The sequence below is a fragment of the Diabrotica virgifera genome, chromosome 5 (assembly GCF_917563875.1).
Source record: "Diabrotica virgifera virgifera chromosome 5, PGI_DIABVI_V3a".
Taxonomy (NCBI): Eukaryota; Metazoa; Arthropoda; class Insecta; order Coleoptera; family Chrysomelidae; genus Diabrotica; species Diabrotica virgifera.
Window position 1 is genome coordinate 257,910,903 of NC_065447.1, and position 27,283 is coordinate 257,938,185.

The 27,283-nt window shown below is 33.1% G+C and overlaps 1 protein-coding gene across 1 annotated transcript; it reads left to right on the forward strand.

The window, feature by feature from the left end:
• Positions 1-936: 936 nt before the first annotated feature.
• On the forward strand, positions 937-27,283 carry LOC114324840 (nuclear pore complex protein Nup85). The gene is made up of 10 exons (XM_028272719.2): positions 937-1,112; positions 7,918-8,109; positions 8,165-8,872; positions 15,362-15,484; positions 15,781-15,999; positions 20,271-20,383; positions 20,569-20,786; positions 21,275-21,493; positions 25,405-25,504; positions 27,006-27,283. Exons 2-10 carry the CDS (start codon positions 8,086-8,088, stop codon positions 27,211-27,213), a joined length of 1,932 nt encoding a protein of 643 aa, XP_028128520.1. The 5' UTR covers positions 937-1,112; positions 7,918-8,085; the 3' UTR covers positions 27,214-27,283.

Here is a 27,283-nt window from a genome sequence, read left to right on the forward strand (position 1 = left end):
ATATTTTTTTAGCAATGTTCTTTGTCTTGTTTTTTTACAGTTTTTCTTTTTTTAATCCAGGAAATTTACGTGAAAAATATCCAAAACATTGTCGATAAAGATTTAAAATTTTTACAAATTGTTTCATAGAAAAGCCCAAACTTGATGCACTGGTATGTTTCTTAATCATCTGGAACTGTAGGTAAACTAACTACTGAATGTTGGAACAGTTATTTCCTTGCTGAATCTAGGTCAGCATATGCCCATTTTTGTTCATAGTTCCTAGTCGTCTTCTTCTTCCTTTTTACAGCGTGTCTACTTAAGTTGGAAACATATGGGAAACTTTTTTTTATTAATTTTACGAAAAAAAGTTATTCTTCATAAAAAGTTCTGCATGCTCTAAAATCTAAGATTCAATCATCATATATCAAATTTTGTCAATATTATACGAGGTCTGTCAAAAAATATGAATTTCGTTCAAGTATACCTTTATTTCTCTGAATATCGAAAATCCTTGTTTTGAAAACTTGTTTGGATTTTAAAACCAAGATCAAATATCCAATTACATACTTCCAATTGAAAAAAAAATCAAAATTTTTCTCAAATTTATGGATACTTATTACTTAACTTCGTTTTTATTAATTACCAATATTATAACTCTTTTATTATTAATTTTACGAAAAAAAAATTCTTCATAAGAAGTTCTGCATGGTATAAAACCTAAGATGCAACCATCAGATATCACATTTTGTTAATTTTATACGAGGTATGTCAAAAAATGTGAATTTCACTCAGGAGTAGGTAAAGTACCTTTATTTTTCACAATATTAAAAATTGTTATTAAAAAAAGTTGTTTAGAATTAAAAATTGTTTCAATATGTAATTACATCCTTCTAATTGAAATATTGTGAAATATAAAGGTACTATATTCATGAGCGAGTGGCAACGTTGCGCTGAGTGTGTGAATATTAATTGTATTTTTTCTCCTGCATTAAACCCGTTTTTCGCGAAATGCAGAGTAAATCAATTACAGCAAACGCATAAAGTGTGAAGTTAAGTGAGTAATCTTCGCGCTGAACGAAAAATAATAAGCTAAATATTGAAATTGTGCTCCAAATTGGCAAAAATCAAAGGTAAGCGGAACACATAAACAAATAAAACGTCATCGATATTACGATATTCGAAGTGGATTCTTGTTTGATTGGAACGCGGTGTTGCCAAGTCGACAGGGAAGTCCTGTAAGTAGGGAGGAGCGAAATAGTATATACTGCTCAATATAATTTTATCAAAAAAAAAAAAAGAAAAAAAGTAAGACGCTACACTGAGAAAGGTTGAGTTTCCGCGGAGATAGTCCGAACGAGACCTTTATCGCAGTAAAACGAACCAGTTGTAATGAGCAGAGAAGATAAAAAATACGAAGAGCTATTATTTCGAACAGAAAGTGACGGTACCACGACAGACGAAAACGACAAGAAGAGAAAAGAGGAAGAATTGGAACGGGCTTTTAACAAAAGTCGAAAAATAAGCAGATCTCGCTCCTACAGAAAGGAGAAAATGGAGGAGAATATACAAAAAATTATGGAAATGATGGCAGGAGTAAGTCTAAAAATCGAGGAACACTCAAGAGAACTTAGCGAGATGCGTAGAGAGCAGAAAGAATATAGAGATGAAATAAGAGAGCTACGCCAGGAGAATGTAACATTAAGAGAAGAAAACACGAAACTAAAACAGGCAGTTTATCAAATAGAAGAACGGCTTGAAAGTTTAGAAAATCAAAAAAGGCGGAAAAATATAATTATACAGGGATTGAACATAGATACAAATGGGCCAGATATCCTAAAACATGCAATGAAAAATTTTATGCAGACAGAATTAGAAGTAGATGTACAAATAGAGAAGGCTCTGAAGTTAGGAGAAAAAGTTTGTCTGGTTGAGCTTGAAAAGGAAGAAGATAAAAGAAAAATCATGCGAAACAAAACAAAATTGAGAAATCGAGAAGAAGGTCTAGTTTATATCAACGATGACCTATCAAAGAACGACAGAATTGTACAGAAACGTGTCAGACAAAAAGCGCAAGAACTAAGAAAGGAAGGGAGAAAAGTGAAAGTAGGGTATAAGAAAATATATGCCGATCATAAAATATGGCGCTGGGATGGAATGAACCAAACGTTGGTGGTAGAGACCAAAGCAAAAAACTAAGCAATAGCAATGAAAGGAAACAAATGACGACGAAAAATGCAAAGAATAGGATTACGAACTATGGAAATAAAACAAATCAAGACAGCAATAAAAAAGAAAAGCCGAAAAATGACAAGATACAGTTTGCAACAGAGATAAATAAGACGGAAACGACGCAGGCAATGGACAAGGCAATAAGTAAAGATAACAAAAAGAAAACTAAAGTCAACTTGGGTACATGGAATGTAAGAGGCACATACGAAACAGGAAAACTCAAAGAATTAATTAGAGAAATTAAAAGATATAATGTAGAAATAATAGCTTTACAAGAGACAAAACAATTGGAAACAGAAATAGTAGAAATAGAAGACGTAGTATTTTTTAAAAGCGGGGGAGAAACCAGAAGGTTAGGAACAGGTTTTATAATACAGCGAAAATGGAAGGAAAGAGTAATGGCATTCCAACCAATATCAGATAGACTATGCACAATAAGATTAAAAGGGGACAAACGAAACATAAGTATAATAAATGTACACGCACCGATTGAAGATGCCACAGAAGAAGAAAAAGATGAATTCTACGAGCAATTGGAAAGAGAATATGATAAATTACCAGTGTTTGACATCAAAATAATAATGGGAGACTGCAACGCCAAAGTAGGAAGAGAGAATATATACGAACACATAATAGGGAAATATAGTAAGCATGAGGTGTCGAACGATAATGGCCAAAGAATAATAGGCTTTGCAACAGAAAGGCAAATGGTGATACGAAGCACACAATTACGCCGAAAAGATATATATAAAGGAACGTGGATTTCCCCTGATAAGAAGACAGTAAATCAGATAGACCATATTTTAATAGAGAAGAAGCATGCAAACAATGTAATAAATGTAAAGAGCATGAGAGGAGCGGACTGTAACTCTGACCACTACCTGGTGAGAGCAGAATATAAAATCGAGCATAACATAAAGCGAAACAATAAAACAACAGAAAAAATTGGAAAACAATTTAACATAGGACTACTAAAAGATAACAACACACAGAATAAGTATGAACAGGGAATAACCAACAGACTAATCAGGGAACAAGAAACGTCAAGCCCAGACAAACAATGGCAAAATATCAAAGAAGCAATCTTGGACACAAGTAAAGCAATCCTAGCGAAAACCAAAAGAAAACACAAAACAAAAGATTGGTATGATGAAGAATGTCAAGAAGTAGCAGAAGCAATAAGAAAAGTAAGACTCAAAAATCTCACAAATGACGAAGAAAGCACTAGAGAAGAATACAGAGAATTGAGAAAAATCATGAAAAGAAAATGTAGAAGCAAAAAGAGAAAATACAACGAGAACAAACTGAAAGAAATAGAAGAAACATTTCAAAAAAAAAGAAATAAGAAGCAAAAAATAGGAAGCAAAAAAAATGGAAAGAGGATATCAAAAAAACAACCCATATATGAGAGATGATAAAGGGATGTTGCTAAATGAGCCTGAAAAAATAATGGAAAACTGGCAAAACTATTTCACAGAACTGCTAAATAAGAGCGAAGTACAAAAGGAAACAAACCATGAAATTGAAGATGATCAGATAGCAATAGAAATACCCACAGAACAAGAAATAAAGAACGAAATAAAGAGCTTGAAAAATAACAAAAGCCCAGGAATAACAGAAATATCGGCCGAAATGATAAAATCAGGAGGGAAAAGACTACAGAAAGAGATATATGACCTGATAAAAAGAATATGGGAAGTAGAAAAAATGCCAGAAGAGTGGACCATAGCAAGAATATGCCCTATACATAAAAAAGGTGATAGAATGCGATGCGAAAACTACAGAGGCATCGCACTATTAGAAATAGTTTACAAAATCTTGGCACAAAGTATAAGAAAAAGGCTAAGTCATTATTCGGAAAAAATACTGGGGGAATACCAGGCAGGATTTAGAAACAACAGATCAACGACTGACCAAATATTTGCCTTAAAAGAAATACAGACTACCTGTTACGAACATAAAACAGTACTATATGCTTTGTTCATAGACTTTAAGCAGGCTTACGACACAGTAAATAGACAGCAGATGTACGAACTGATGAAAGAATTGGGGATACCAAGTAAAATTGTCAGGATGATAAAGATGACGATGGAAAACACAACAAACGAAATAGCTTGGAAAGGGTATACATCCAAAAAGTTTGAAACCAAGGAAGGATTACGACAAGGAGACCCACTATCAACAATGGCATTCAATCTAACATTGGAAGGAATAATCAGGAAAAGCAGAATAAACATGCAAGAAACGATATTTAAAAACGGCCACCAATGCATAGCATTTGCAGATGATCTGACGCTATTAGCAACAAGCAAAAAAGAACTACAAAAGTTAATGAAAAACATAATAACAGAAGCCAAAAAATTCGGACTTAAAATAAATGAAGAAAAGACAAAATATATGATAATGGGAGAGATCCAAAAAGAAAAAGAGAATAACATCATAGTACAAATAGATGGAGAAAAAACATACTCGTTTAAAAGAGCCAAAGAAATTATTTACCTGGGAGCCAAAATAGATGAAAATGGTCATGAAGAAGGGGAGATAAAGGCAAGAATAGCTAAAGGAAATAAAAAATATGGAGCATTACGCACATTATTGAAATCCAAATACGTATCAAGAAAAACAAAAATAAGAATTTATAAGACTGTTATCAGACCTACAGTAACATACGAAAGCGAAACATGGGTGCTCAAAAAGTCAGAAACAGACCTGTTAGAAAGATGGGAGAGAAAAATGCAAAGAGCAATATATGGAGGTGTAAAAATAGAAGGTCAGTGGAGAAGAAGAACCAATAAAGAATTGGAAGAACTATATCAAGAGCCAACGATTACGACGACGATCAAAGCACAGAGAATACGATACTTGGGGCACATAGAGAGAATGGGAAGTAAACGAATGCCAAAAATGGTACTTTCACGAAGACCAATACAAAAGAGGAGGAAAGGCAGGCCAAGGAAAAGATGGAAGGACAGTGTATATGAAGACTTGAAGAAAAGTAACATTGAGAGGTGGAAAGAACTAGCATTGGACAGAAGGAGATGGAGAGAGGTTGTGAAGGAGTGTATAAAAAGACTGAAGTGTATTTAAATAAAATTTATAAGTTATGTAAGTTATATTAAGTTATTTACTATATTATTTATGTAATCAGAAATGTAAAACTTTTTAGCCCTAGGCCTACAAGGCCTGTTGCGCTTAATAAATATATTCATGAGCGAAATTCATATTTTTTGACACACCTCGTATAAAATTAATAAAAGTTGATATATCATAGTTGCATCTTAGATTTTAGACCATACAGAGCTTTTTATGAAGAATAACTTTTTTTCGTAAAATGAATAATAAAAGAGTTATCATATTAATTTGTAATAAATAAAAATGACGTTTTCATAGACTTTTCATAATTAGAATTTTCGATATTCAGAGAGATAAAGGTACTTTACCCTTGAACGAAATTCATATTTTTTGACATACCTCGTACAATATTGATAAAATTTGATATATGATAATTGAATCTTAGGTTTTAGAGCATGCAGAACTTTTTATGAAGAAGAACTTTTTTCGTAAAATTAATAATAAAAAAGATTCCCATATGTTTCCAACTTAAGTAGACACGCTGTATAAGTAATGCTTCTTGTTCACTGGTGGGTGGTTTTTAAGGTTTTTGCCTCTATGCAAGATTGTCACTCCATCTCGTGGGCGGTCGGCCGATACTTTTACCACTTGGCGATTTGTTCAAGTAATAAATACTGCAAAGATATGTAAGCAAATATTGTAATACTTAGTTGGAACAAACTCGTGGGTAATAAGATTTAAAGATTAGTAGGATAAAAACAGACTATCTTGAATGTTTACTTAAATATAGTCTTACTACTACAAATAAGACTACATGGTAAACTAATTGTAACAAGTTATAATTTAAAGTATCTAGAATCGGTAAGTATTAGACGATAATAAAGAAGTAGATCGAGGTGCATAAAACAGAGTTAGATCGGAATGAATAAAATGGAAAGAAGCTTGTAATGTATTGTGTGACGGAAAGATTATAATAAAATTCATAGTGCAAAAAAGTTAAATCAGTTAAATCGATTTAAAGTTCACAATAGGTACTTAGACGAATTAAACTATAATATGGATCGGAATCAGGTCGTTTTATAAATTTTAGATATTTTATTTGAATATGTAAAAATGTAATAATATAGTCGTTCGTTAGCATTAGCCACGGCGCACAGTGGGGCAAGAGACAACATAAGTTGGCATTAAATCATGGTCGATATATTATGGCCAATTTTTTTTTCAAATATTGTAAGTTGTGTGTACATAAAAAACGATGTTTTTTCAAAGTTTCCTTCTTCTTTTCAATGTGCCTATCCGTGACGAATGTTGGCTATCATCATGGCAATCTTTATTTTATCTGCAGCAGCGCGAAAAAGCTGCACAGGTGTTGTGTTAAAGCAGGTTCTGAAGTTCTTTAACCAGGATGTTCTTCTTCTTCCTGAGCCTCACTTTACAAATATTTTCCCTTGAAGGATGGATTGTTCAAAAAATGTTTTGCTCAAAATTTTCAAAGCTGAATGTCCGTAGTTACTACCGATATTGATTTAAATGATATTTGAAGTTTAGTCATTTTTATTTTATATCTTATTTATTTATTATTATCTAATATTATTTATATCTCAAAACAATTGTGTTAACATTATTTTTGAAAAATTGCTTAACCAAATTGTTCTTTAAAACCATTTACCGCAGATTTATAAGAATAACATAAAATTTTGTAGGTAAAATATTGAAAAACTTAAACTACAGATCATCATCAGAATCATCAGATGTGACGTCAACATGTTGCACATTCGGAGATTTGAACATAATATATTATGCACTAATATGCAGTGCTTCCACTGGCAGGTGTTCTAATTTCTTTCTTTATATGTTTCTTTTGCTTGTGATCAGTGGATCACTACTAATCAACAAAAAGTGGAATACATCTTAATTTGTTTTGCATCTACTACACTTTCTTGAATTATTATGCTTGAATTATGCAAATAACGAAAAATTAGAATAGAGTGTTATTCAATTTAATTAGGTCAACATAACCTCACAAAAAATAAAATTACGAAAAAAGGAGCAAATATGAGCAAAAAGTTAAAATGACTTTCTAAAGAATAATACTCAAGCTTTCAAAATAAAACAAAATTAAAGTTGGATCAGTCTGGGAACACTAACAAATCACTTGCTCTTTTTGAAAAATGCATATTTTGATATTTTGTACAGGTAATTTTAAACAATATATTATAAGAGACTATATTTACTTAATTATTATATCACATCTGTAATAATATTGTCACTTTCCTGAAGATCAAATATCCTTAGCCAATTTTACTAGTAAATTAACTTTTCACTTGAAATAAGTGGATCAAACGTAAGTCGAATCACGTTATCGCGGCCTATGCATTGTTAACACGGGACCATGGGCCCTTTGCGACGCGTCGCAACTGGTGGAGGGGGATTTAATGGGAAAAAAATGATGCCAAATCATAGGCAGGATTGTGTACTATTTAATTAAAATGAATGCGACAGAAAATACTGCATTTAGTATTTTCATTTTATGCCAACTTTTTAGCTCTCCTGCCCCACTGTGCGGCGCTTACTTAATTTGTGCGGCGCTCAATTTGTAATCAGAGGAAGTTTATTCAACTTATTTTATTTTAGGTGGCTATGCAAATGTAAAGATCCATGGTTCCAACTGTATTTTAAAAACTCTTTCGATAAAGTACAGGTGCATTACTGGTTGCATATATTGTGGCTGTGGCAAAAGACATAACCTCAAACAATAACGCCCGGTTTGACTCTCATGTTATTATTCAAATTAAAATTAAAATGGAAACTGATGCGAAAACATTCGTAAGTTAAACCTAATGTTATATTATTCAACAATAAATAACCCATTTCCTTTTAGTTAATTCCAAACGATGTTTGTAAGAAATCTGGCATTGCTGGGACATGGGTACCATTAGATCACATCTCGATTTTTGCTTACGAGAAGCGAAATATTAAACAAAAGGATGAACCCAGCCATTTTGCATCGACTACTCCAGTCTCCGTATTTCATCTCAGACAGGATGTAGTATTGTTTCACTCAATATTAAGAAAATTAGTGAATGAATCAAATGGGGTATTTCTTTCCATACAAGCCTTAGTTGGGAATAAAACACCTGATATACGTTCAGAGTTGTTCAAAATAAGTAGGCAGTATCGTTCAATAATAAGAGCTTGTCTAGAAAACCTACAAGACGAACTCACCAAGTCCAAACCCGAAGATAAAATCGAGCTACAAAATTATATCACAGTGTTCTATTCAATCGAATGCATCTGGCACTTATGTGAAATCCTCTTCATAGACACAGTTCCTGGAAACGTAGTGTTATCTCAGGTTTTAGAGTGGGTCAGGTTCCATTTCCCAGAACATGAGAGAAATGCTGCAGATATGCTTGCGGAAAATAAGATCGGCTTAGAATCGAATCCAGAATATTGGAATACCGTTTTGGGGGCATTGTTGCAGGGACGTATTCCACTTGTGAGGGCACTGTTAAGGCAACATTCTGCATCTGACAATAGTACTTTCCGAATGGTTGATCAGATTCTGAGAGCTATGCCTATATTTAATGTAAGTTATACAGAAACAGTTGTATAGTATTAGAAACATTTGCATGTGTATAAGTTATATTTATAGCAGATTGTTTATATTTTGTGTAATGCAGATATTTAACACCTTCACTGTGTTTAGAGCTATTTATAAACGTACGTTGAGTGTGGTACGAGGCATATATGTTGTGTAGTAAACTCTTGCCACAGTGCGTTACTGCACAGTCAACCCAGCCAACTATTAGTGTAATACCAGATCTATTTGTCTCGTAACAATCTTAATATGTGGTAATCTAAATATTATGGTCCTATTATTTCTAATGCCACTATGGTTTGTTTTTAAACCAAAAAAGACAGATTCGCACACAAGAAAGTTTCTAGAAAAATCACAATATACAGTAGAACCCCGATTATCCGTGCTTCTCGGGACCGGACGTTGGCACGGATAATTGAAAAGCACGGATAATCCGAACATTTATTTCTTATTGTAATACATATGTACGTATATCCATACATATAGCCCTACCATAAAAAGAACAGAAGAAAATAAATCTTTCATTATGAGTCTCCCTCTCCGCGTATAGAGTTTCCGTCGAGTGATTTACAGTGACGCTATTTTGATAAATCCTCAAAAATGCAATTTAAGTAATAGAAAATGATAGCACGAATAATCCGCAATCTGGATAATCCGCACACGGATAATCAGGGTTCTACTGTACATCTTTTTTTGTTGATCATGTTGGCCTTCGACGGTAATCCATAAAATTATACTAATACGTCACTAAAGAGTTCTAAAAACAACTGTTTTTATATAAAAGCAGACTAAAAATCTAAAAATTAAAGAATAACGCAGTAAACACAAAAAATCGCTGATATAACTTAATTAACCTATGAAATGCCAATAGTGTCAAAATTTTATAAATGTCATTAGTGTCAAAATTTCATAACAGTGGAGTAAACTTGCCTGCAATTGGACCAATTACAAACCTTATTATTAACCAAATTATTACTCCTCCTGGTTTAAAAACAGACCATAGCTTGGTATTCCCCTGGATTATGATTAGCATACTATTCAGTTGGCCACATAGAGTATTAGCGAGTTTATAACAGATGTTTAATAAAGCAATCCCTCTATAATTTTCACAGAAAAGCTTATTCCCTTTTTTGTTTATTGGATATGTAACGCTTTGGACCAGTCCTTCTGCATTTCTTCTTGTTCCAAGATTTCATGTAATGTTGGTGAATTTTGCTTTATATCCTTTTACATTCTGTCTTTAGCATATCTGTAACTTGTCCACAATAGCCTGATTGCTTGTTTTTGAGTTTTTGTATAACAGTAGAAATTTTTCCATTGGAAATACTACGATTCTGCCTTCCTCTTCAACATTATTTGTCATCCATTAGTAGAAACTATAAAAAATTTATCTAATTCTTGCACAAAAGCACTATTATCATTATTACTATGTTACTACAGTCGAACTCGCTTATTAATAGTTATTTAACCAACAAGTGTATTAATAAGGGCGATTAACAATTGAGATATTTTAACGCGTGAGCGGAGCGAGCGTGTTAATGTTCGAGATTGTTAATCGCCATTTTAATTCACGAGTTCGTTACAAAACTTTTCCGTCGACCGTACTTTTCAGAAATAAAGATATCTTAGTTTAAATTTTTATTTATTTAACGATAAACAACAATTTTTTCAGCTTTCATTAACTTTATTCAAAGGTTAATTTTCCTTAGTGGTAGTTTTATTATTGTAAACATTAATATTCGAAATAGTACAATTACTGAAATTAAAGGAAGGTATTGATAAATGATTATCTGCTGTATAGCATTTTGACAAATTTATATTTAAGTCTTCTTGGACCTCTGTAAATTCTGTGATAGAAGAAAAAGCGGTGGTGCTGAAGGAAGTACTTTGACAAGGTTTAGTGGTATTTTGTCCCAAGAGTTTTTCAGCTGTCTCAAGTTTATTCTGCATAGAATTATCTATATAACCTTCTGCTACACCACTCGATTTCCAGCCACCTAGTATTTTAATAGGCGGAAAAGTCTGCACCACTCTCACACAGTATTGAGGCAGATGAACGTCTAAAACAATTCCCACTGTAGAGATGCGGGTGCTCTAATTTCAAGAATTTAGCAATAAAGGAAGGAATTTTGGAAAACGTATTTATGCCAACTGGCTGTGTGGAACATTTGTTATTTTTATAAAAAATGAAAAATCGTTTATGTGGTGTGTGTGCCGGTATTAAAGAAATATAGTCTTTGATCGAATTGAGAATGGTATTTGCTTCGTTATCTACTATGGTAAATATTCTATTTGTGTGTGTTTTTGATGCTTTTATTGTGACAAGAAACTTTGACCCTAAGTCTTGAACGTTATTTGTTTCTAATTTCAATAGTTCGTCCTTTCTTAACGCACCAGCCACTCCGAAAATCAATGCAACCTACAAAATGAAATGTTATGAAATACGAGTATTAAATATATAAACTTAATTTACTGGTTTACCTTTATCATTAGAAACACGTCGTTAGGAGCATCAGAGATGAATTTCTGGACTTGTTCTTTTTCAAGTCCTTTTTCGGCAATGTTTGAAAAATATGTCAACAATACAGATTCTGAATATCGTATTATTTTTCTCTCGTCACATCATGCAATAAATTCAGCGTATGTTTTTTTCTTATAACACTCTGCTTTTTTCAGACAGTAAACTTAAGTTTAACTTAAACGTTATTTCATTTGCAGTTTCTGCCACTTCTGGTGGAGTTAAATTAAACTCTTCGTCAATATCCATCTTTTGATTTTAAACAAAAAAGTAAATAATGACATACAGTGACAGATAGTACTAACAGCGGCTACTTGATTTAAAATGTTTTAGTGGGAATATAAATAGGTATATGTTTGGTTGCCTAATGATCTTAGAATTGTCGCATGGAATGCCAACGGGTTGCTTAATCATCAACAAGAACTACAAGCAATCCTTGACATCGAAAAAATTGATTTGTTTCTTGTCTCTGAAACGCATTTCACAAATCAATCCTACATCAAATTTAAAGGATATAAGGTATATCATACAATACACCCTGACAATGCGGCCAAAGGAGGCAGTGCAATCATCATAAAGGATAATATATGTCATCATGAAGAGTTGGAATATAAAACTGAACATATTCAAGCCACTACAGTACACATAAAAACTAAAACTTTTAAAATAAATATAAGTTCAATATACTGCCCACCTAAACATTCCATTAAAAAAAAGCAGTATAATGAATTCTTGAAAAGCTTAGGGGAAAGGTTCATTATTGGAGGTGACTTCAATGCAAAGAACACACACTGGGGCTCTAGAATCACTACTACTAATGGAAAGGAGCTTTTGTTAGCCATTAAAGAACCTAGGTGTGAAGCACTATCAACTGGTAGACCAACCTACTGGCCTACGGATAGAAACAAGACCCCTGATTTAATAGACTTCTATATTATTAAGAATATTTCAACTAATTTCATAGACATTGATGACTGTTGGGACTTAAATTCTGATCATTCCCCTATAGTACTAACCATGAGTGACAGGATTATTAAAAAACAAAGTAACCCCACATTAACAAATAAATGGACGGATTGGGATAGTTTTAAGCTAAGCCTTGAAGAGAGAATAAATCTAAGTGTACCAATACAAAACGCAGAGCAATTAGATAAAGAAGCAGAATTGTTGGTGAACAATATCCAGCAAGCAGCATGGGAAAACACTCCTACGCTGAAACCTAGGCTAAAAGGAAATAATTATCCAAAGGAAATAAGGAACATGATAATTGAAAAAAGAAAACTGAGAAGAATCTGGCAACAAACAAGGTCTCCTCAAGATAAGACTAAACTAAATCGTGCAAGTCAACAACTCAAAAGAACTATCCTACAATTAAAGAATGACTCGATTAATTCTTACTTACAGGAGCTAACAGATGACGGTAGTACAGATTATTCCTTATGGAAAGCTACTAAAAGACTGAAAAGACCTATTATGCACTCTCCTCCTATTAAACTAGAAAATGGTAACTGGGCCAGAAGTAGTGCACAAAAAGCAGAGCTATTTGCCATACATCTTGAAAATACATTCAAACCAAATGAACCTCAAGGGGATGAAGAAAGATGGGAGGAACCTGTTCAATTAGAGGAAGAAATTCGGCTAACTACACCAAAAGAAGTACTTGAAGAAATAAGGGAAAATATTAATCCGAAGAAAGCTCCGGGCTATGATCTAATTACGGGTGAGCTGTTGAAAAATCTTCCCCGAAGAGCTATCGTAAAATTAACAAACCTCTTTAACGGTGCATTCAGATTAAAATATGTACCAATGATATGGAAGATGGCGGAAGTCATTATGATTCCTAAACCAGGAAAACCAGCACATGAGGTTTCGTCATACAGACCGATATCTCTGCTTCCTGTAATATCGAAGCTGTTTGAGAAACTGCTCCTTAAGCAAATAAAACCAATTATTGAAGCAAGGAATTTGATACCGACACATCAATTCGGATTTAGAAATAAGCATTCAACAATTGACCAGGTGCACAGAATCACAAATATTATCGAAAGATCCCTAGAAGAAAAGAAAGTCTGTTCAACTGTATTCCTTGATGCTGCACAGGCTTTTGATAAAGTCTGGCATGAAGGTTTAACATACAAACTAAAATGTTTTTTACCTATACAGTACTCAAAACTTTTACAGTCATACATAAAAGAACGACATTTTAGAATTAAGCAAGAAGACTGTTTTTCAGACTTAAAAGAAATTAGAGCAGGTGTTCCACAAGGCAGTGTGTTGGGCCCGGTCCTATACCTACTATACACGTGTGATATACCTGTACTGGAAAACAACACAGTTGCCACCTTTGCTGATGATACAGCTATTCAAGCAGTAGGGACGACAAGTGAAGAGGCGACCAACAAGGTACAAATAGCAGTTAACCAAATCTATAAGTGGACACAAAAATGGAGAATCAGGCTAAATGAATCTAAATCTGTCCATGTTAATTTCACCAACAAAAAAATACAATATATACCAGTTATAATCAACAATATCCAAGTACCATATGCAGATACTGTTAAGTATCTGGGTATAACATTAGATGCAAAACTACGCTGGAAGGTGCACGTTAAGAAAAAAAGGGAAGAACTAAATATAAGATATAAAAAAATGTATTGGCTAATTGGAAGAAACTCCACATTGTCGATGCATAATAAGTTACTAATTTACAAACAAATATTGAGACCTGTATGGACTTATGGATGCCCACTATGGGGGTGTACTAGACCAAGTAATATAACAGTAATACAAAGATTCCAGAACAAAATACTAAGAAATATTGTAGATGCTCCTTGATATGTTACAAACAGTGATCTCCATAAGGACCTAGGAGTGGAAACTGTGGATATAATCATCAAGAAGATGGCAGGAAGTCACGAGCAACGACTTCACATGCACGAGAATATTGAGGCAATCCAGCTCCTCGATACTACTGGGCAAGTTAGAAGACTGAAGAGGACAAAACCTTATGAACTAGTTTAAGTGATAGGTGATAGTGAAAAGCAGAGCATAGTGCTTGTGCGCGTTAGTGTGTATGCTAGAATAGTGCACTATCTTGTTAGGTTAGATAAGAGACGCTATGGGGCAAGCTCTTAATTTTAAGGAACAGTAATAATTTAGGTTAGATTAAAATTGCTCATTGGTCAAGTATGACCAGATTGTAATTGTAATAATCATCATCGTAGTGATGATTATGGGAGAAAAAAAAATGTTTGGTTGCCTACACCACAGGTCACTGCAAATCACATACAGTCGGAAAAATGAAAGAATACCCATGAACGAACATATAAAACACGCTGTATTTTCCTGTCACCGTGTCACAAAGAAAATTGCCCAGCGCAAGTACATGTAATAATAATTATTACATGTACTTGCGCTGGCCAATTTTTTGTATGACACGGTGACAGGAAAATACAGCGTGTTTTCTATGTTCGTTCATGGGTATTCTTTCATTTTTCCTACTGTAGCGTTTAATTAATTTATGCAAGCAATGTATGTTGTGTTGCCTATAATAAAATCGTTCATTAATAGAAAATCATTCATTAATAGGGGGTCATTAATCAATGATTTTGAGGGTGTTAAAATTGATCATAAATGGACGGTCGACGGAAATAGAAATTTAAGGTCCCAAATCATTTCTGCTAGTCACCAATGATCAGTTATTAGAATATCCTGGTATAGGAATACTTTTACTTGGCATGAAGGCTATTCCAATAAGCGGATTCGACTGTATAGCACTATGTGTTTTTTTATCAAGCTTTTTCTTTTTCTTCTTAGCCTTATATCATCCATTTTTGAACATAGGCCTCTCCCAACTCTCCCTCCATCGATTTCTATCCTGAACAACATACTTCCAATTTGTTCCGGCTTTTGTTTTTATGCGTTATTTCTTTATATTAAAGTAACTGATATATTTTTAGGGTGCAAGTGGGACTCCTATAAACGAATTCAACATGCAGTGGAGGCATTGGACCATGGATGTACACTCAAAAATCGATGCCAAACTTTTCAGTTCTGAAAAAAATTTAGATCTTATGACTAGGGTAAGCATTTTCTTGTTGTATTGATCTTTTAACACGTTAGCTGTGTATATTTTGATAAGTACTTCTCCAACAACCTGAACTATTTTTTGTAATGTAATGTAAGTAATAACATTTCGCTCATTGGTGACATCTGCACTGTAGAAAGAAACCGAATGTTGCTGATGAGTGACATGTGCACAATGTGCAGGGAACATGTTATAAATATCTCAAGTTTTGTAATTGGGATATCGTTTGGGTATTACTACATAATATTATATATTTGAATTGTGTATTTTAATATTGCTTGAACTTTTCAGCTTATAGTTGGAGAAGAACAAGGATGGATAGAAATCCAAGACTATTGCGAGGTTTGGTATGCTTATTTGGCTGGTTGGTTGTTCTTTACTGAACCCACTATCAAGTCATTTGAGTTAGGCCAATTTGCGAAGAGATCTATTAACAAGTTGAGGATGAACAATCATCTGAAGCAGTTGGATAAGGTGTTATTAGCTGCTATGGATTTTGATATATTTCAGGTAATAAAAGACAGCTTGTGTTTCATTTCGGTTCAGAAATGATCAATCATCCCCTTGTGTATGTTTCAGTGTCCCCAGACCTCATCAGAGGGCTACATGATCACCATCTATAGAGGTAGAAATGAAGTATAGAGGCAGAAATGTCTTTAATTTTTTGTTTACTCAGATTGTGAGTACATGGAACCAACTTTTACTGGAATTTTTCCTAGATGAGTAGATGGAATGTAACTGCATATTGTAGACCCTCTCTTCTCCTTTTTTTGTCATCTCCTTGTCTTATAAACTGTAAAAGGCAAATAGGGGATGTAAAACCTAACCAGAAATTGGTTCCACACATTTAGATTTACGGATCTGAGACCGAGATTTACGGATCATTCATATTTCTGAAAAATCCTTCTCTGGGAAATTTCATTTTTATATCCTTTCTACTCAAAGTAATGATCTTCTTGTTTACGTCACTAATCATCATGGCTAGTCTGAGTTTAGATGCTGCTGCTCTGAATAGTTTGGTTGATGTGCATTCATACCATTCCCTCAGGTTACTCAACCATGAGATTCTTCTCCTTCTTACACTTCCCTTGCCCTGGATTTTCCCCTTTATAATTAATTGAAGTATGTTGTATCTCTCATTACCCATAACATGCCCAGATACTGCAGCTTTCGTGTCTTGATGGTTTCCAATATTTCCAGTCTTTTGTTGACTTTCTCATGACTTCTCATGTTACATCCTCGGTCCATGATATCTTCAGGATTCTTCTATACGCCCACAGTTCAAATGCTCCCAACTTTTTAGTAGTCGACGCGTTAAGTGTCCATGCTTCTATCCCGTAAAGCAGTCGAGAAAATATAACACCTTGCCAGCCTAACTCTCAAGTCTAATTTCAGTTCTCTTGCACAAAATACCTTTTTCATTTTATTGAAATTTGTTCTTGCTTTCTCTATTCGAACTTTGATTTCTTTGGAGTAATCGTTTGAATCGTTAAAAGTAATGATAGACAACACAGTTAATATAACTTTTGGGCTCTATGGGATTACTTTATAGAACAGCAATTCAGTTTTTTTGATTGTTTTCATTAAAGTTTTTCTTTTTTCTGGAGTTAGAAACAGAAATAGATCATTATTGAACTAAATTATGATGTTCTCCTGTTGTTATGTATATATGGTATATACGACAGTATATCGCACCTCCGCTCAAACAGTGTTATAAGTAAAAAAAAGCAAAGTATCGAGAAAACAATGTTTAAAATTTGTGCTAGAACTTTTCCGGGTTTAATTAAAAACCCGTTAAAATTAGTATAATAGTTATTTTAGTCAGTTACAAAGGTTTTTGAAATTCTACAAAGTAGTGTATTAATTCTACTAAAAATATTTTGAGTTGTGACACTATACAGATAAAATAACGCAAACTGTACGAAATATTATTTATCAAAAGTTGACACTTGCAGTACAGAATATAATATCATTATTATTATCTGGTTAACAGACTTAATACTTTTTAATGATGTAACTTTAAATACAAGTAACAACATTAAACAAATAATACTGAAAAAAGAAGGATAAATAAGTGATAAATGTGTCACTTTTCTTGACCACATACGCAGATTGTTTTGAATAAGGTAATCACATAATATATATACTGTCTAACTCGACAAACGACGCTTTATACACATCTTAGATGGACACATGCCTTGCACAAGTCGATATGTGACACTGTTTATGTTCGGTGCACCGTTGATTTTGGTTAATCATATTAATGACTCTAGTGTCATGTAACGACAAATACTTGAACTATAAACGTAACACTTTTTGAGATAAGATTTTGTAGTTTTATTAAACTGTTGGTTCAATAAAACCGTTTTTATTTTTTTGAGTTGTGACACTATTTGATCGGAGGTATTCATCAGATTACAATAGGGCTTCTCATTCAGTCATTTGTTTCGAGCTTCTGTCATGTGTTACATATATATAATGGATTTCTACGGCTGTCGCCACCTCTCCATACCCAGCTTCCAATTTTTTCTATCGTAACACATATCTTCATCTAATTGCCTCGAATCTGTTGCCTCCTGAATATTGTCCCTCCAGCTTCTCCGTGGTCGTCCTCTTGTTCTTCTCTCCGGTGGGACCCACTCTAATATTTTTCTCGGCCAGCAAGTCTCATTCATTCTTTTAACGTGACCGAACCATGTCAGCTGTCTCTTATCAATATCGTCTATTATAGTTTTTTCCACCTTCATATGTTCTCTAATTGTTTCATTTCTTACATGTTCTAATCTCGAAACCTGACAACTTCTCCTCAAAAAGTCCATTTCTGTACTAAGTAGCTTCTTTTTATTTCTTGCACTTATGTCCCAAACTTCTGCACCTTAGATTGTAGCGCTCTTCATTATACTTTCATATATTCTTCTCTTTGTTTCCTTCCTGATATCTTTGTCCCATAAAATTGAATTTAGTGATCTAGTGATGCTTCTACCTTTATTGATCCTATGTTGTATTTCATCTTAACTATTTCCTCGTTTGTTAAATATAGCTCCCAAATATTTGCATTGTTTCACACCAACAATAATATGTCCTTGTTCCAATGGTAGGTTTTCAATGTCTTCGTTTCCCACTATGAAGTATTCTGACTTGTCCATATTTATTACTAATCCTGCCTGTTGGTAATGTTCATTTAGCTTCCGTATCATATAGCTTGTCATCTTGATCTTGGGCTATAACAACTTGGTCGTCCGCAAAGTATAATGTAAATAGGGAGTCCCATCGGTTTTACTGCTTTTGTAAGTCTCTGTAAGGATTGGTCATGGTATATTTTAAAGAGAGTGGGAGATAGACAACATCCTTGTCGGAGGCCTTTTGAAGTATTAAATGCCTCAGTGAAATTTTTGCCGTTTTTGATTCTGGTGTTAGTGGTCTCATATAACATTTTTGTTGCTTGTATGAGTTTTTCATCGATACCGATGTCTTTCATTGACTTCCATAGTTCTATTATGGGGACACTATCATAGGCTTTTTCTAGGTAGATAAGAGCGAAGTGGGTTTCCTGATTTCTCTGTATTCTTTTTTCTAGTGCTATTTTTAAAGTGAAGAGATTGTCTACCGTTGAACGTCCCGCACGAAAACTAGCTTGTTCTTCAGCTTGCTTTCCTTGAATTTCTTGTTCTATTTCATTTCTTAATATCCTGGAGTATAATCTTCCAATGGTGTTGATGACTGCGATTCCCCTATAGTTTTTGGGGTTATTTTTAGGTCCCTTCTTATGTATCTGGTACTTTTTCTCCATTTAGACATATTTCGAAAAGTTTTTTAAGCATATCCCATAGTTTGGGTGGTCCATATTTTATTAATTCAGGATTACTTCCTCCAGCTCGGTGCTTTCCGGGATTTCATAGTTTTAATAGCTTCTTCCACTTTGCTTTTATCTAGTTCTATTTCGTGTTCTCTCTGTATATCATTCTCTTTTTCTTGTATTCTTGTTATGTATTGTGGTCGTTTTTCTACTAATAATTCCTTAAAATGTTGTTCCCACTCGGCATCAGATATACTCTTAATTGTGTGCCCACCTCTTTGTAATGTTCTGACATTCTTTATCATGTTCCATGCTTCTGAACTCCTAGTTCCTCCTAATTGTTGATCTATGTATTCACATTTTTTGATCCAGGTTGCGTTTTTTCTTTTAATCACTTCTCTTTTTACTTCTCTATTTAGGTCCCTCTATTGTTGTTGAATCTCAATGTTGTCCTGATTTTGTAGACGTTGTAGGTGAAGTTGTTTTTTCTTCTCTAGTTTCTTCTCGATATCTTTATCCCACCATTCTGGTTTCTTTCCGTTTTCTAAGTTTCCTAGTGCTTCTTGTGCTGCTTGTTTTATGCATGTTTTTATGTGATTATATTCTTTTTCGGTTGTTCTTTGTTCTTGATTTAGTTTCTGTTCAAGTCTGTTACGGTACAGATATTGTGTACTTTCATGTTGTAAGCTATTAATATATTTCTCTATTTCTGGATCATATGAATTCCTTTTGTGTTCTTTTTCTTCGGAGTTATTTTGTTTCGGTATAAATGGAACATAAATTTTACCGATTACTAAGCAGTGGTCTGTTACATAATATTAATATATCTACGTCACACGTCTTTGATCTGTATCATTGGTATATACCAATAACGTATGACGTAGATATATTAATATTATGTGACACATGACAGAAGCTCGAAACAAATGACTGTGACTGAAAAGCCATATTAAAAACTTTTTGCTAATTTTAAATATTTTTTTAGGTCATTAAAGAGATTCAGAATATGTATGATAATGGTTGGTTTGTAAGCCACTTAACAGATCTCTTATATCATTGTGGACGATTAGTGGATTTGGAAAAAGAAGTACCAGATTTGTAAGTATTAAACCCACTTAAAATTGATATAAAATATAGTACTATCTGACAAACGAGTCCTGGCGGCTGACCTTGCCCGAAAATACACAGCGATAAATGCACAATACGACAAGGTCACGCGCCACGTCTCGCTTGTTCGATAGTAGCTATATCAAGAATTAAACAATAATTCTGTTACATTTTAGTTCAGCAGAAAAGCTTCGAGAATCCTTCATCCTAGATTACGGAACAAGTTTGATGGGCCACAAGTCGTTGTGGCAAGTTGGCTTGACATATTTAGACCATTGTCCCAATGACGGTTTACAAATTATCGAGTTACTTTTACCTCGAATTCACATGGACACAGAAGCTAAGGCACAGAAGGTTTTAAGAGAAGCCAAAAATAGAGAGTTAACCCATGTTGGTAAGTGTTTTTTGTAAATTACAGCTTAGAGAAACTCTTTTTTGCTTTCGTTTTATATATTCATTGTTAGTCCCATCTTTTTGTTTTCTCTGATTTCTAGAAGAATTTTCAAATCGTCTATATTCTCTGCCATGATTACAGTATCGTCTGCAAATCTTATGTTATTAACGATGCTCGCTCCAATCCTTACACCTTCAGTTCTTTTTTATAGTGCCTCCTGAAATATTAGTTGAGAGTATACATTAAATAATTGTGGCGACAGAACGCATCCCTGCCTGACTCCTCTTTGACTTTATAGTGGTTTTTCTCACTATATTCCTCCCGTACGACTGCTATTTGATTGTAGTATAATTTTTTGATTAAATTAATATCCTTGGGATCTAGCTATATGTGTTTCAATGCATGTAGGTATGAGTTTATCATGTTGAACTTTGTCAGACGTTTTTTGGAAATCTATATAATCGTTTTAAGGTATAATAATGTTTCAGTTCAGAGTGTTTGTAAAGTACAAGGTATGCTGTCGATGCGCAGAGGAAGACTAGGTAATGCTCTGTCGTGGGCATTAAAATCACAAGACGGTCCCTTCACGTCGTTCTTAGCCGACAAATATTTGCAAGATTATATCAAAAGCGGTAGATTGAGAAGTACCGATTTGTTGGACAATTTAGGATCTGGCATGCTCGTCAGTGATAGATTAATATTTTTAGGTAAGTCAAAATTAGAATGCATAATATGTACATATCATAGACGTAAATGTAAATAAATCAAAACGGGAACTGGTGTATGTTTTCAAAGACTGATAGTGTGTAAATAAATTTATTAAAATCAGCTAAATACTTTCAGCGTTTTTAATGCCATCATCAGAGCTATCCTATAAAAAGACTAAGTTGAAGAATCTTATTCATAAAAAATTATAAAGTGAAACTTACGTCTTATAATTGTAACTACCTCAAATGAAGAGAAAACTTCGAACAAACACATTCTAATATGTATTAAAAATTAACCCACGGATCTAACCACTGGTCATGGTAAAAACCCTTAAATGTATAAAATAATCACATTTAATGTGTTTTAAAAAATGGCTACCATTTTTAGAATCACCAGCTGTTACTGACAATATGCAAAGACGACATGATGTGGACGGAAACAAAAGTTCCTGGCGGCATCTATGTTATTAAAAATAATTAAAAATTTGAAAATGAATAAGTTGTCATAATATGTAGGTTAACTTGGTTTGAAGTTAGAAGTTAATATAAAATTCTAAAGTCAAATTTAAATAACAATTTAGAATTCCATATTAACTTCTAACTTCAAACCAATTTAACCTACATATGACAACTTATTCATTTTCAAATTTTTAATTATTTTTAATAACATAGATGCCGCTAGGAACTTTTGTTTCCGTCCACATCCGGTCGTCTTTGCATATTGTCAGTAACAGCTGGTGATTCTACAAATGGTAGCCATTTTTTAAAACACATTAAATGTGATTATTTTATAAATTTAAGGGTTTTTACCCTGACCAGTGGTTAGATCCCTGGGTTAATTTTTAATATTAGAATGTGTTTGTTCGAAGTTTTCTCTTCATTTGACGTAGTTACAATTATAAGACGTAAGTTTCACTTTATAACTTTTTATGAATAAGATTCTTCAACTTAGTCTTTTTATAGGATAGCTCTGATGATGGCATTCAAAATGCTGAAAGTACTTAGCTGATTTTAATAAATTTATTTACACACTATCAGTCTTTGAAAACATATACCAGTTCACGTTTTGATTTATATAGAAGTGTGTACAAGTCAAACAGTCTGTTTCTATCTATAAATGTAAATAGACTGATCAGCGTCTAGAATAAAGCGAAGTGACGACACCATTTTTTGTTTCCTCGTGGGTTCTGCTGCACTCTTACACATAGTAAAACTGCGACAGTATCATTTAAGTCGTCCTCCCAGCGTTGCCACATTTTATTTACGAAATCTACCGCATGTTTGGCCAAAATCTACTAAAATCTACTAAATCAAAAACTAAAATATACTAAAACTTTATTAACATATTTGTACATATAAATAATTTATGATTTTTTTTTTATAATGAAAACAACAGCTATAGTTAGAAATTTATGTGAATTTGATGGCAGTAATCGATTATTTATTTGAGTGAACTTAAATTTTTTTTTGTTAATTATTAAAAATATTGTACAAAATGTACGTTATTATTAATTAAATTTATGTCAAAAAGTGAAATTCAGTAGTATTTTGTAATTATATTGTATAATTGTATAAAATTGTATAATGTATAAAACAAATCAAAATTTTACCGATTTAGTAATTATTCAATATTGATAACTATCGATTAAAAATCGAAAACGGCCATCATGTAAAAGTCACCTGTCATATGAAATTTTTATTTTGTCTATAATTTAAAAAATCTTAAATTGTAAATTACAAATGTAAATAAAGTCCACTTCAGGAATTAAAGTCTACAATTATAATTAAAGCATTCTTAAATTGTTAATGTAAGTAAATTCCACTTATACAATAATTTTAGAGCACAAAATAACTATAATATTGACCAAATAGAGGTTATGTTTATATTTGTATGTTTACTAACAAACAACCCAGACGAGCAGGAGGCACAAATTAGAATTGGAAAGGAAGTAAAAAGTAAAGTAAGTAAGAGCCGAAGACGAAGGAAGAGATAGGAAGTCGGAAGCCATTTCTGGTTATTTCCTGTTTCACACGTGCTCATGACGATGACGAAAGAAAAGCGACGTTGTCATCTTTTTTTGGAACAAGAAAGCGAAAACTTTAAAATTAATTTAAAAATGTGATATATACTAAAAAAAGCAAATTTCATTGTATTCATAACAAAATGTTGAAATCTACCAAAAATCTACTAAAAAATATTACCTACTAAAATTCTTACAAAAATGTCAAAAATCTACCAAAAAAGTAGAAATCTACTAAATGTGGTAACGCTGCGTCCTCCCCTAACGTGCCCATTCCCCCACTTAGTTTCTCGATACAATGTGATAGAAAGAGATAGTAACAATGAATCCAAGAGATTTTGACACGAAGCACGGCCGCGCCGGTATGCTCAGTCTATTTATATTTATGTCTATATATTTAAAGATTTAATGACATTAATAGATTTAATGACATCATAACCCACCGGTCAAACTTAACGGCAAACAAATTCAACAAATTTTTCCTCATATATTAGTTTTTTCGATACCTTCAAGTTTAGCAGGACAGCGCTGTTGCCAAATACAAAACATATATGTATTTACCAAAGCTGCTACAGCCTACACTGTTTCTCTTTGTCTTTACGTGTGTGAAACAAAGATAATCTTTACAAATGTCAAACTGACATTGTCCGATATAAGGTTATGTAAGATGTTTGTTTGTTTTTTTCTTGTCTTCTACTTTTATGGCCTTTGTGAGCTGTGCCCCTTTCGCCAGCAACATTTCTTAAAACTAACACCTAATTAAACCTACCATACAGCAAGACCAATCAAGATTAGGGCAGGGAAAGTGAAGTTGGTGAAAAAATAAACTGTTGTTAAATTATAAACTCAATAAATAAAATATAATTTGAAAACAGTAATTTGACATGATATCTAACCTACAATATTATGACAGACGTCAGTTACCATTTACCATCTGACCAAATATAATAATGACGTCATAGTATATAATCGTCACTACTTCTAGCCAATAAAATGCTCGCTGTAATAGGAATGGCATGTCAAAAAAATCTGATTATTCCCTATATATTTTTGCTTTCACCCAATTTTGGAAAAATGTGAAAACTTTGAATTATCCACGTCCGTCTGTCCGTCTGTAAACACAACTCCTCCGTCATTATACCAGGTAGAATGACAAATGAGGTGTCAAATGAAAGCTTATAATTCAAGGATGGTACTAAAGGTGAGAAATTTGACCTAGGCTGTCTGTCCGTCCGACCGCGAATATATCTCCTCCGTCATTATACCAGGTAGAATGACAACTAAGGTGTCAAATGAAAGCTTATAACCCAAGGATGGTATTAAAGATGAGAAATTTGACATCGAACTTCCGGTTTTAGAGTTACAACCGTAAGTACTGTTTTAAAGTCACCGAAATAGTATAAGCGATATATCATTCGACGTGCCTTAGCAAGATGAGAACAAATATATACTTTTGGTTTTTATATCATTTCCGGTTAAAAAATTCTATCCGGAAGTGCCATATTATAGTCGCAGAAATAGTACATGTAACACATCAATCGAAGCAATTGAAAAGTTGAGTTTGAACCTTTAGTTCCGGTTTTGAAGTCATTTCTGTGTAAACAATGATGACCCAAAGTTTAGTAAAAATGACTCAAAATTAGTAAAATCGTATATCAATCGAAGAAAAGTTACACGAAGACTCAAATATCGACTTCCAATTCTACTTTCGATTACTTTGGGTGAAAACCTAGGTCTTACGAAGTCCAATTACTTGTTTCAAATTTAGAATGTGACAACAAGGGGAAAATTACGTGCATTCCTTATTGTTTGACTTCTAGTTTACATTCATAGCCTATTACACTGTAGTGTGATTAAACCAAAATGTACTTAAATTATTATCATTTCTAGGTAAATACTATGAATTTCACAAATTGTATCAAAATGGAGAGTACAGAGAAGCTGCTGCCCTATTAATCTCACTGTTGGCTTCAAAAATAATACCTAAATAGTAAGTTTACCATTATCTTTCTTATTTTTCACAAAAAAAGCTAAAATGACGAATATATTCCTTATATTTTCATTTTTATTAGTAGTCATCGTGTAATAGTAATCTTATATTTTATTATTTCAAAAGTTCGTAGATTCTATTTATACTATCTCGAAAAGACGGCAACGCTGTAAAGTGACAATATGAAATTGGATGAAGTACCAACCAATTTATTGGAAAAAAGACCAATGCTTAAAAATAAAAATTGTGTCATAATGTATCATTCATGTCACGAATAATTGCCTAAGAGAGCACTTTGACAGCTATGACAGATGTCACTTGATATTCATGTATAAATATATTCATTTCTAACTTAAATTTTTGAAACCTTTAGACATAGGGCTTTTCATTCACAGTCATTTGTTTCGAGCTTCTGTCATGTGTCACACAATATTAATATATCTACGTCATATGTTATTGGTATATACCAATGATACAAACCAAAGACGTATGACATAGATATCTTAATATTATGTGACACATGACAGAAGCTCGAAACAAATGACAATCGATGAAAGCCCTATTAACGAGATAAAGCTAGTTCTTATACGTGGCTAGTTGACTTCAGTCATAATTATACGTATGACGTCGAAAAACATTCTATTTTAAGTTGCCTGTCACCTGTTGTAACATAATGACCTAATTGTTACCTATTGACCCACTTATCACGTGTTTGAGTCATATGTTGCCCTAGGGCCGTAGACATGGAATTATATCCATCCTTTGGTTTTTGACATGTTTAAATCTACATGAGACTTTTAGTCTCTTTTTAAAAGACTTTGACCTTTGTATTTTGTGGTTGGCTCACCATGTTCTTGTAACACTGATGATGCTCTTGTTACCGAGCGAAAACGTTTTGTTTCTATGTTTGTAGCCCTATAGGGGCTTTTTAAACTAATATACCTTTTACCAAGACAAAAATTTTTTATTAAATTTTAATTATATTTTAATTTTCCATGTTAGAACAAATTATTTAATAAATTGTGTGTGTTTGTGTTTTATTGGCACTGGTTTTTACAACCAACTGGCCAGTCAATTTCATAATGATTTTTTAGACTATAACTTATCACTAACTCAGGGGAGTAATGTGTAGTGTGTGTTGAGTAAGTGTCTTGTTACTTTGGAGAGTCGACGTCATTGTCTTTGCAAAGAGACGCTAATTGTATCCGAACGTCTGCGGTCCCTCCGGTGGATTGAATAAATTAAGACATATGCTAGTAAAAAAACATTAATTAGTAGCCATATTAATTATAAATCAAACTATAATAGTAATAAAAATAACTCAAATATAACTAAAATATTTTACTAAACGTCATACATACAATTATTACTGAAGTCAATTAGCTCTTAAACTAACGTCCAAAGGTGGGAAACTATCATGTAATGTAACTTTATACGTTTTTATTTTCTTATTTTCTCAACAGCATCATTTTTTCGGCTGACATTCTTCTTTTTTTTTTAGCTTCTGGTATGTCCTCTTAATAGAATCAATCCCCTTGCTGGAAAGCGCAGACATGGTATTTTCCTCAAACGACACATTCACCATCATGCATTGCTTGGAGGAAAAGAAAGATTTGCCTGAGTTAGACGATAAAATCGAAATATTGAGGTTAGCTGCTGCCAGAAACCTGTCTAGAGCTCTCACTTTCGAGGCGCAGATTAACGAATGATGTGTTTGTTGTATCAAGAAGAAATGCTTTTTAGTTTAAGTGTAGTTTTTAATAAATATTTTTTTTAATA

What these genes read in the sequence shown, in the direction of transcription:
- LOC114324840 (XM_028272719.2), top strand. Translation starts at nt 8,086, where the DNA reads ATGGAAACTGATGCGAAAACATTC. An exon ending in GAAAAAGAAGTACCAGATTT is followed by an intron (nt 20,384 to 20,568) that starts GTAAGTATTAAA and finishes GTTACATTTTAG; the next exon opens with TTCAGCAGAAAAGCTTCGAG. An exon ending in TCAAAAATAATACCTAAATA is followed by an intron (nt 25,505 to 27,005) that starts GTAAGTTTACCA and finishes TTTTTTTTTTAG; the next exon opens with CTTCTGGTATGTCCTCTTAA.